Genomic DNA, 11,322 nt, shown 5'->3' on the forward strand with positions numbered 1-11,322 from the left:
AATATATTATAATTAAATTAAATAATAATATTAAAAGAAATCTTAAAGCGAGAATAAGTAATAATATTATTTTAAAGAAAAATAAAGATAATATTAGATAAAGTTATAGTAATAACTATCTTAGAGTTATATCGTACTCTTTATAATATAATATTCTAAAGTATAGTCTTATTAATATCTTTATAGTTATTAAGAAAGAAGAGTTAACTATTAAAATAAGAGATCGCGTTTTAAATAGCGTTAATTATAGCGATTTAATCGTTATTAAAACTTATCTATATCTACTTTTAAATATTAATTTAATAACTATATTCTTCGCGTAGAAGTCGATTTTAATTATTAATATAATATTATTTATAGTTTTATTAAATCGTAAATAGATTAAAGTTAATAATAAGATTAATATTCTTTATAGAGCTAATATTATTTTTCTTTAAGCAAATTTAAATTAAATAAAGATAGAAATCTTTAGCGATAATTTATTTATATTATATATTATTTAATAAAGAAAAAATATAATATTAAATTTAAAAAATATAAATAAGATTATTAAATAATCTAAATAAAGAATAATATATATTAATTAAGAAATATATATAAAGTATAAAAGAAGAATTAAATTATTTATAAATAAAAAAAGAAAAAATATATCTAACGCGAAAAGTTTTAATAGTTAGAAAAAGAATATTATATTAAAAAATATCGCGATATTTTAAAATTATTATTAGCGCGATAATCTTCTCTTTCTATAATTTAAAATACTTTAACTTATTAAAGAAATTACTAAGAAAAAATATATCTAATATAAAAAGTTTTAATATATAAAAAAAGAAATATTATATTAAAAAAAGTTATAATATTTTAATATTATTATTAACGCGATAAGTTATTTATATTATATTTAAAGTATTTCTATTTAATAAAAAAAAAATTATCTATATATCTTAATTTATAATTATTTTATAAATTTAAAGAATTATCGAGTTTATATTATAGTAGAATTATTATAAAGAAATCTTATAAGATATATTCTTCTTATTAAATCGTTACTTTATTTAATACTTAATCTTATTTAATATTATTATAAAATAAATCTCTTATTATATAGATATTATAGTAGAAAAAAAGAATATTATTATTTATTATATATAAGTCTTCGAAAAATATAGAGTTTAATATATTTAGAAGAAGATATTATAAATAGAAGAGCTTTCTAATATTTAAATTAATATAATATATTTTTATAATAATATCTCTACGTCTCTAACGTAAACTTTATTCGAATATATCTCGCTTATTCTTTTTCTAGATATATTACTTTAATAAATCGATATAAAAGAGATCTTCTATTTATCTTCGCTATTAATATTATTAATTTAGCTAAAAGAAGACTATTAGCTTAATTTAGCGTTTTTATACTATATTAATTATCTAATTTAAATTATTATTATTATTAAATATTATATCGTATTAATTTAGAAGATAAATAAATAATTATTTAATAGAAGAATTATAATTATATAATTTAAAGCTAAAAATCCTCTAATAGACTTTTATAGAGCTTATTTATTATATATCTTAATACTCTTAAATCTCGTTTATCTAATCTAAGTTTATATTATTTTAATTTATATCGCTTTTATACTCTATTCGAAGATTAACTTAATCGCTATCTTTATAAATATATTTAAAAATATATTTATAAGCTTTAATATTAATATAAATCTTTATATTAATATAAGCGTTATATTTAGTTAATAAATAAAGACTATAAAATATTACTTAGTAATTCTATTTAGATTTATTATTTAATATCTTAATAAATCTATATTAATAATATATAAAATATTTAAAGTCTAATTTAAAGATAATATAATCGCTAAAGTTCTTCGAAAATTATTTATTATATATATTTTTATCTAAGTTTTAATAAGATAAAATAATATCTATTCTATTAATAGTATATTAGCTATAATTCTTATAAAGTATATATCTAATAATAATTATATAAAGATTAGAAAATAAATTTTAATTAGAGATCTTAGTATTAATAGCGATATTAACTTTAGCGACGCTAAAGAATTAATCTTTAGAGTATAATATAATAAGAATATAGATATATAATAAGTCTTATTTTTAAAATTCTATAATATAGATATAGATAAAAACTCGATTTATTACTTATAAAGTTAATTAGAATTAAAGCTAATTAATATTTTAATTAATTATATTTCGTCTTTATAGAGATAAAAAAAAAAATATATATATATAGAGCTAATTAATAGAAATTACGATATATAATAAGCTAAATTATATTAAAAGTATCTCTAGAAACTATAATCTATATTAATCATCTAATTAATATATCGTTTAAAAAATTATTTTATTAAATAAAAAGAGAGAGAGCTATTATATTATAATAGAGGGTAAAAAAAATAGAAATATATCTAGTATCTTCTTCTTTAGAATATTATTTATAAAGATCTTTAGCTTTAATCTAAATACTCTAGCAATTAGATTAAACTAATTAATAACTTATTTATTAAATAAAAGATTTTTAATAATCTTAATCTATTTTAGATTATAAATAAAAGTCGTAAAGAGATTTAATTAGTCGAACTTAGTAGATAAGATAATAATATTCTAATAGAATTATTTTATAAATTATAGATCTTCTTAATAAAAGAAAGAGAGAATAATTTATTATTTATTAGTTTAATTATCTATAATAACTTTATTAATATAAATATTAATAATTACTTAATAGATATTAATTCAAATAATCTTCTAATTCATCTTTAGTTAATAGAGTTTATTACTTTTAATAATTATATAGATATCGTAAATAAAATATTATAATAATCTATTATAGTAAAAAAAAGCGATTAGACTTATTAAAACGACTCTATATTATATATTTATAAGAAATTAACGATTAATAAAATAGAAGAAATAGATAATATAGATCTATAATATAAGATAAGTATTATTTATATAAAGCTATCTCGATTAATAATTCCTCTAACTTATAAAATAATTTCGCTATTTCTACTTCGCTAAATAAAAAAACTCTTATTTAATATATTATCTATATAAGATATATTATTATATTATAACTATTTATTAAATAAAAAGATAATAGAATAGCGTAGAGATATATAGGCTAAATACTAATATAAAATACTAAATCTCTTATTACTTTAAGTCTCTATTAATATATCTAATAGATTATCAATATTACTCTTTTAGATAATAGCGATTTTATCTAAAATAAGACGATTATAAGTATATAAATTATAATATTATAAATTCTTATAAAATAATTTATAATCTCTTATATTTAGATTAGTCTTTAATCTTTTAAATATTAATTTAAGAATATTAATATAGAGATTAATACTTTTAAGAAATATAATTATTTTATAATAAAGTATTTAATTAGTATAACTATAATAGTTATATCTAATAAAGTTAATATAAAAAATATAATTAAGAGAAAGTTATATCGTATTAAAAATTAATTTTAGATATTATTTATAATATAGATTTAGCTAAAGATTAATTTTTTACTCTTTAAAGATATTAGAGTAGATATATAAGTAGTAATTACTCTCTAAATTTTATATATATAGAGTAATTAAATAATTAATAGTAATCTACTATAAGATTATAGAGATTATATTATTATATTAAACGCTATAATAGCGAAATTCTTTATAATTATTAATAAAATTTAAGATCTCTAATATTAAAGAATAGAGAATTTAATTAATAATATACTCGCTAAGATTAATTAAATTATTTATACTCGTTTTAACGCCCTTATAACTCTATTCTATATTATTTACTTTTTAATTAATATCTATTTTAGATATATCGACTTTAGTCTTTTCGCTATTATAGTATTATTCGATTATCTTATCTTTCTATAATATCGTATTATAGAAATTATAAATCTAGTTTATAAGACTTAAATTATATTATATAGACTCTATAATATATAGATAACGCGTAATATAGCTAACGAGTCTTATTAGAGATTAAATAGAATTTAAATAAAGATTAAAAGATAAGTTAGAAGAATATAAGCTATCGAAAGAGTTATTATTAAAGAAATTTATTAGTAAATCTTATAATAGAGGGTCTTCGATAGCGTTTTTCTCTTATTTAAAAGCTTTTTTTTAATAATATTTAGAATCTAATACGCGTTAAGAGGCTTTAAAATAGAGTAATAAAGAATAAATAAGAGAGAAAGACGCGTTTTAGAAGATAGTATCGCTAGATTAAAAGATATTATCGCTAGCTTAAAAGAAATCTATAGAGAAGAATATATTTATTTAAACTCTTTTTAAGAGTTTTTTAACGCATTTATAAGTAATAGTAAATAGTTATTAAACTCGTTTATAGTCTTAATTACTAGTAATAATAAATTTATTAAAAGATAATTTAAAGATATTAATAGAGGCTCTAAGAGATAAGAAAAAGAGATATATATATCTTAGATATTTAATAATCTTTAGACGAGGGATATTAAAAATAAATATATTTATATTAATGAAATTAGTAGAATTAATAAAGAGATAAAAGAATAATAATTATATAAATAGATAAAAGGATTATTTAATTTCGAACGCGTTTTATATAATTATATTTAAATACTACTTTACTTTATAAATAGTAAATTAAACTTTATAATTTTTATAGCGTTAGAAAGCGTAAAGCGAGCTCTATAATTTAAGAAATTATAAAGTAACTATATATATTATAAGCTAAGTACTTTAAAGTATAAAACTTCTATATATAAATTTTTAATAAGAAAAATATAAAAGAGTTATTAAATTAACTTAGTCGATTTAATTAAAGAGTATAGCGAACTTAAATTTATAATTAGCTATATATATAAATTTAAGATTTTTAAGCTTAGCTCTATCTTATTCTTTTATATATACTAATATTAATAGCGCGTTTATAATATATAATAGTTAATTCTATTATATTATTAAAACGATATTATATTAAATCGACTCTTTTCTCTTATTTTCTTATTAGAGTTTAAAGATTTTTTAATAAATATTCTATTTATTTAAGCGTCTAAGAATTAAAGTTTAAAAGAGAAAATAATTATTAAATCTAATACTATTATAGACCTTAGCGCTAGACTTCGATATTATATATATTATATTAGAATCTCTTTTAGAGTTTAATTTTAATAATATATTTTATATATTAAGAGATTTAACGAATATAGATTTACTTTATATATCTCGAAGTTTTAAAATTCTTTAAAGATTAGTTCTATTATTAAATATATTATTAAATCTTATAACGACTCTATATCTTTTATAGTCTATATTCGCTAGCTAACCGCTAGTAAACTACGTCTTTATACGAGAAGAGCCTCTTTAATAAAAGCTCTCGAAAAGCTTTTAAAGAGTCTTCGAAGGGTTAGAGAAGTTTTAAAGGATCTCCCTCTAAGTATATTAAATAAATTATAATATCTCTCTTAATTCTTATAATTAGATCTTTTAAAATTATTTAAATTCTTTAAAACTCTTTAAAAGCTCTTTAAAAGCTTTTATCGAGAGATTATTAAAGTAAGCTTAAAATTAATTAAATATTATTAAAATAATTAAATTTTAAATTTACTTTAATAGCCCCTCGATAGAAGCTCTCAAAGAGCTCTTAAAGAGTTTTCGAAGGATTCGAGGGGTTTTAGAAGGTCTCTCTAAGAATTAAATAATCAAAAACCAGTACTCAGCAAGCTTTTCACTACTGGGAAGCCCGCGCCCCAGCACATATTAATTTTTAGAAGCTTAGTGATGATATAGAGTCGAGAGGTGTATAAATCTCCAAGGCGCACGTCTGATGATGAGGTCTTTGGTTATATAATTTAGGCTGGTGGACGCAGGAACATGGCATTACATTCATAGTCTGATCTCATGCTGCGTATCTGACGTTGTCTTACGCGGAGAACTTAGGATGCCTCGTGTATGACTTTACTTGCTGCAGTACTTGGTGATGGATTGCGGAAGCGCGCCGGAACTTGTCCACTGTGTAGCTAGCCCTCATGGTGGCAAATTAGCTTGGATATACTTTAAGTAGCCCACAAATCACTCCATAGAATCAATCCTTCATCCATTCCAACAGGAAGGAAGGAATGATACCTAGAAAGGGTTTCAGCGAGCCTGGTAGTAAGAGGTGTGTAGGTAAGCGTGGTAAGTTAATATTGTACACGCGAGGGGGCGTTGACTCGTATCAATGGTGCAGCCTTCAGCATCGACTCTGTCCTTCTGGGAGTCTCAATCACACGTAGCTTCCCTTCAGCTCATAGAAATATTCTCGCACGATTTTTAACATCCACGGGAATTCGGAAAGGTTCCTTTTCAAGGTCCCAGGAAATCTCTTCCAAGATTGTGATCTTAATGGAGGTCTCACCTGGGGGTCTAAGGCGTCCACAAAGACTTGAGGTTATCTATGAGCCCTCGATCCTGGGAGAAGCCTTATAGGAATATTGTCGCAGGGTTTCCAGGAAGACGCTCCCCCTTTTCGAAGGTTCCAGGAAATCTTTCCCAAGATTCTGCTCTTGCTGGGTGGACTGATAGAATTACGGTATGAGTGAGGGAAGAATAAGAGGGTAAAGAGAGAAAGATTTTGGTGTCGTAACGGAGTACAGAGTATAGAATATGTGAGGCAGGTTAGAAAAAGGTCTACTCCTCCTCTCCTCCTCCCACACCATCCCACCCACCATGCTTGACGGCCTTGCCCCCATCAAGGCCAAAGGGTACAAGGCGGGAGAGTACCAGTAGTGCTGCTCCAGTATCGTGAGGGAAGTGACAGCTAAAGACTGGCTATAGAATATACGTGGCAAGGCCTCCAGGCAAAACACCGTTACGCGGGAGAAGCATGCCCAGGAGTGTTGCACGGCCTCCCCGAGTGCTCCTGCAAGAAAGCTGGCAATCTATCGTTACACGTGACACCATTGTACTATGATCGCTGACGAATACTTCATTACATAGCATAATATAATGATAGCAACACAGCTCGGACTACTCAGTCTCAATAGCATACAGCACCACCACAATACTACCCGAGAGACACGTGGCTTGCATCCGAGGCCTCTAGTGTTGCAGCGAGCTCGAGGGACGATACCCACAATGGGGCCCAGTGAACTCTCATCTCATGATGACTCAAAGCTCCTCCCTTTCCTGCATGCTTGTCCTGCGAGGTCTTGATAATCTTCCAAGTCTTCTGTGCATAGTGGAACTCCTTAGTAGACAACTAACTGGGCGTCCGTTGTACCAAATGGCACGTTTCGCATACATTCCTCGACCTCGGTCGGTACGCTTCTGTAGTATTGTTTCTACCTTCCACAACCTGTCTTGAGATTCGATTCCCAGCGACTCCGAGACAAACGTATTCTCAGGAAAGATTCGTGTAGGTAGTGAAGAGGAAATGCCATCGGTAAGGCGGGTAATGGGCTTTTCCTCTTGTGAGGTGGGGAGAGTCGATGGAACGATTAGACTGATAGGAATGTTGCTGTCGCTGCTAGGAAATGTTGGAGAGCCACGAGGTAACGAAATTGATTCTTAAGGATAAGCCAGTCAGTGGATTGCTAAAGGCGACGGTCAAGTAAGCTCACCGCGCTGTCCGCAATCTTCGCACTTGATGGCCGTTTCCTTTGTCACGTTGATACCTGCTTCTCTCGCGAACTCAGGCCACCATTTCGGCATTCTAAGAATGGGGCATGATGACACGCGGAGGGAAAGCTGTTTTCTGCGGGCCATAGCAACATCGATAGGTGGTTCGTCTAATATCGCAGTAGGCACGTCCGTCGTTGGCGCAAGCGGGTCATAACACCGAAGAATTTCAGGACGTAAACCAAGGAGTTATAAGAACCTTCAGCTGGCACAAAACGCTCGCGTTGGTCATTTCAGACTTTAAATCATCAACCGAGAGCGCGAGAAGTCGTTGGACGGCTTGATGCGCGTGCCGCTACCCAATGCTACTCGAGACGGGCATGAGTAAATGGAACTACGTAGTTGCCTCTTCCACGAGCTCAAACCATCGCCGGAGCTCGATCGTCGTAGTTGAGGCTTGATGGTCGCTGATTGGAGTAGATAAGCCCATGGATGGCGGCACAGTGTAGTCACATCAACTCCTTCATCCCAGATAGCACCCAACCAGAATAATAGTCTGCGCATGGCTACTGCACGAATCTTTGTAGATCACAGCAGGCTGCCGCTCATGTGCAGAGCTAAAGAGGTCTCCTTCTCCCTCTCTAGATCCTATGTAGCTTTTTTGATTTCCTTCTTTTCCCCAATCTTCCCGGAACAGCCAATCGAGCGAGTCCCTATTTTCGTTGAGTGTCAGTTTCCCGCACAGTGCCTGAGTCACGGGCGAGCTCACCGTCGTCCGTAGGTACAAAGATGTAATTGCGACGCTCGCTCGCGTCCATATTTTTCCAGCCTCCAAAAGGTGCGAGTGGCAATTTGTTTCCTCGTCATTCGGGGAACAGCCTCGAGCACCGTACTCTCGGCAATCAACCATACTAATGAGCCAATGACCCAGTAGGAGGTGGAGAACGAGAAGAGCAATTGTTGTGAGCATGACCTTATCAAGATTGCAATGCCGGCCGCGTCACAAAAACAGGTCAGCTGGTGGAGGCGCAGTGCAGTAGCTCGACGCCGCCCTCTGTTGTAGCTGCGCTTGACGGGGAGCAAGTGTTGAATCGCCAGCAATCGTGAAGCCTCGACCACCGTGAACGAAGCCGGTTTAGGATAACATCCCCGAGCCGTATGTCAGCTGGCAGGGGGCTGTACGGTATGACCTTCCTCCTGCATTGGTTCTGTGATGAAGGCGCATTTGCAGCAGCTCGACGCCGCCCTCTGTCCCAGCTGCGCCTAACGGGGAGCAAGTGTTAAATCGCCAGCAATCGTGAAGTCTCGACCACCGTGAACGAAGCCATTTTAGAATAACATCTTCGAGCCGTGTGTCAGCTGGTAGGGGGCTGTGCGGTATTGCCTTTCTCCTGCATTGGTTTTGTGTCGATCATGCCGTTGGATAGAAATCGCAGGCACTAACATCCTCGACTCCTGGCCCAAACCTCGATCAAGGGTAAGACGTACCGCATATGAGGTTCACATAGCGTGGGGTCTAAGAAGAAGGATCCCGAGCAGAGTAACACCCAGGTATGAATGTGATGGAAAGACAGCGAGGGGATATCGAGGGGTTTAAATAATCGTCGTGATATTCTGTCAGATCACGCTCTACCCAATTAAGATCTAGCGTAGCCGTCTTGCCGAACAGTCTAATTGCCAAGCTCCCAAGAGCCCGCGGAACAAATGTTTCTCCGAAGTACCGATATCAGACGCGCCTTGCTGCGCAAGGGCATATGATACGTCAAAGTCAGTCTCAGGGAAAGGTGCTTCAAGCCGCCAAATTTTTGCTTTGTTTGGTCCAAAGCCGCAGTCGGCAAGATGAATCCCGCCGCCATGCAGCAACGATATGCCCAAAATTATCAACAAATGCCCCAGCGGTCACCCCATACATCCTCAACCAGACGAGGTCAAAGTAAGTACATCGACCATGATTCCATTGCCCCAGCTGTATCTGAAGCTCACAATCATGCAGTACCCATCAATCCCGCCCACATGCCGCAAGATGCGAAAAAGATGCTTGACGCGCAAAACCAGGAGCAGATGAAACGGACTGCCGAGCAAGCTGCAAGTGCGAAACGGCGAGCTGAGAAACCGACAGACAAGGCTATGCCAGAAGGAATTGAAGACTTGATCGTTGGAGATGGGGTGCAGCAATACAAGAAACTGCGGGAGCTGGAGAGGAAGCTCGATGCTGTGATGATGAGGAAGAGGCTGGATCAGCAGGATTCATTACACAATGCTACGAAGAAGTACAGTACTGTGCGGATCTGGATCTCGAATACGGTGGAAAACCAGCCGTGGCAGGGGAGAGATTTAGACGAAAATGCGTTCGACTTTACAAGTGGTGTCGAGGCTACGTACAGGGTCAAGATTGAGGGGAGAGTGATCGAAGATGAGGATGCCGATGATGCTTCGGAGAAGGGCAGTGATGATGAGGACGACAAGACCGGTGAGGACGCTATGGAGTACGACGGCGCCCCTAGTACGGAAGCGCCAAAACAGCTAGCGAGCCGGCAACGAACAAAGCTCTCTCATTTCGTTAAAGCCATCACGGTAGATTTCGATCGGAACAAGAACCTCCAGCCAGATGGGACGACGCAAGTTGAATGGAAGAAACCGCAAGTGGCATCGAATGCAGCAGTGCTGCCTCCTCAAGCGGACTTCGACTGTCTCGAGTTCGAAAGGAAGAGCGACGAGAACATCAATTGCATGATCAATCTCTACCGTGACGAGATCCCTGAGCGCTGCACGCTGAGCAAAGAGCTGGCGAATATCCTCGACACCAATGAGGATGACCGCCCGTCGATTATCATGGGGATATGGGAGTATGTCAAGGCGATGGGGCTACAGCAGGACGAAGAAAAGCGGTTGATACAGTGCGACGACCGTTTGAAAGCCGTAAGCCTTTTCCGTACGCCCTCATTTCTTTCAAGAATAGCCACTGACAGCTCGCCAAATCAGGTCTTCAAACAAGATACCATCCACTTCCCACACATCCCCTCCCTCATCCTCCCCCACCTCACACCCCTCCCTCCAGTCTCCCTGCCCTACACCATCCGCGTCGATCCCGACTTCCACGCTTCCCCGACACCCACAATCTACAACCTCCGCCTCCCCACCCCGCCAAGCCTCCCTTCTCTGCCTCCCTCCCTACCAATTCTAAAACAGCTCTCCGCCTACGAAGAACACCTCGCCTTGCTAATCCAAGCCCTCAGCGCCTCGCAACGGAAATACCAGTTCCTGGACGGGTACAAAAGGGATCCGGTCACGTTTGTGAAGAGGTGGATGGCGAGCCAGAAGAGGGATTTGGAAGTTGTTCTGGGGGAGAGCGGGAGGTTGGAGGGGGATGTGGCAGGGATGGGACTGGGAAGTGAGTGGAGGAGAGGTGGGCAGGACGGGGTTTGGGGGAGTGACCTTGTGAGGGAAGGGGTGGGGTTGATGGTGCAGAAGGGGGGGAGGGATGGGAGAGCTTTTTAGAGGGGATGTGATGGCTGGTTCAAAATTCAAGAAGGTCTCTGGAAAGGGGCATGTGGAGTTAAGGGTATCATCGTGACCGAAAGGGCTTTGATTCTGGTGTACAATATTCTCAATGTTCGCGGCGTCTTTCAGTCCTTGTACCAGAGAAGCACGATCATAGACGAGAGCCAGTTCGGCTGACTGTGTG

At 33.7% G+C, this 11,322-nt stretch overlaps 1 protein-coding gene across 1 annotated transcript; it reads left to right on the top strand.

Moving 5' to 3' along the window:
• Window positions 1-9,476: 9,476 nt before the first annotated feature.
• On the top strand, window positions 9,477-11,135 carry HO133_011015 (uncharacterized protein; the record flags this gene model as incomplete). Its single annotated transcript, XM_037301864.1, has 3 exons — window positions 9,477-9,570; window positions 9,631-10,556; window positions 10,620-11,135. 3 exons carry the CDS (start codon window positions 9,477-9,479, stop codon window positions 11,133-11,135), a joined length of 1,536 nt encoding a protein of 511 aa, XP_037153498.1.
• Window positions 11,136-11,322: the final 187 nt, after the last annotated feature.

The sequence above is a fragment of the Letharia lupina genome, assembly GCF_014066315.1.
Source record: "Letharia lupina isolate WasteWater1 chromosome Unknown contig_9, whole genome shotgun sequence".
Taxonomy (NCBI): Eukaryota; Fungi; Ascomycota; class Lecanoromycetes; order Lecanorales; family Parmeliaceae; genus Letharia; species Letharia lupina.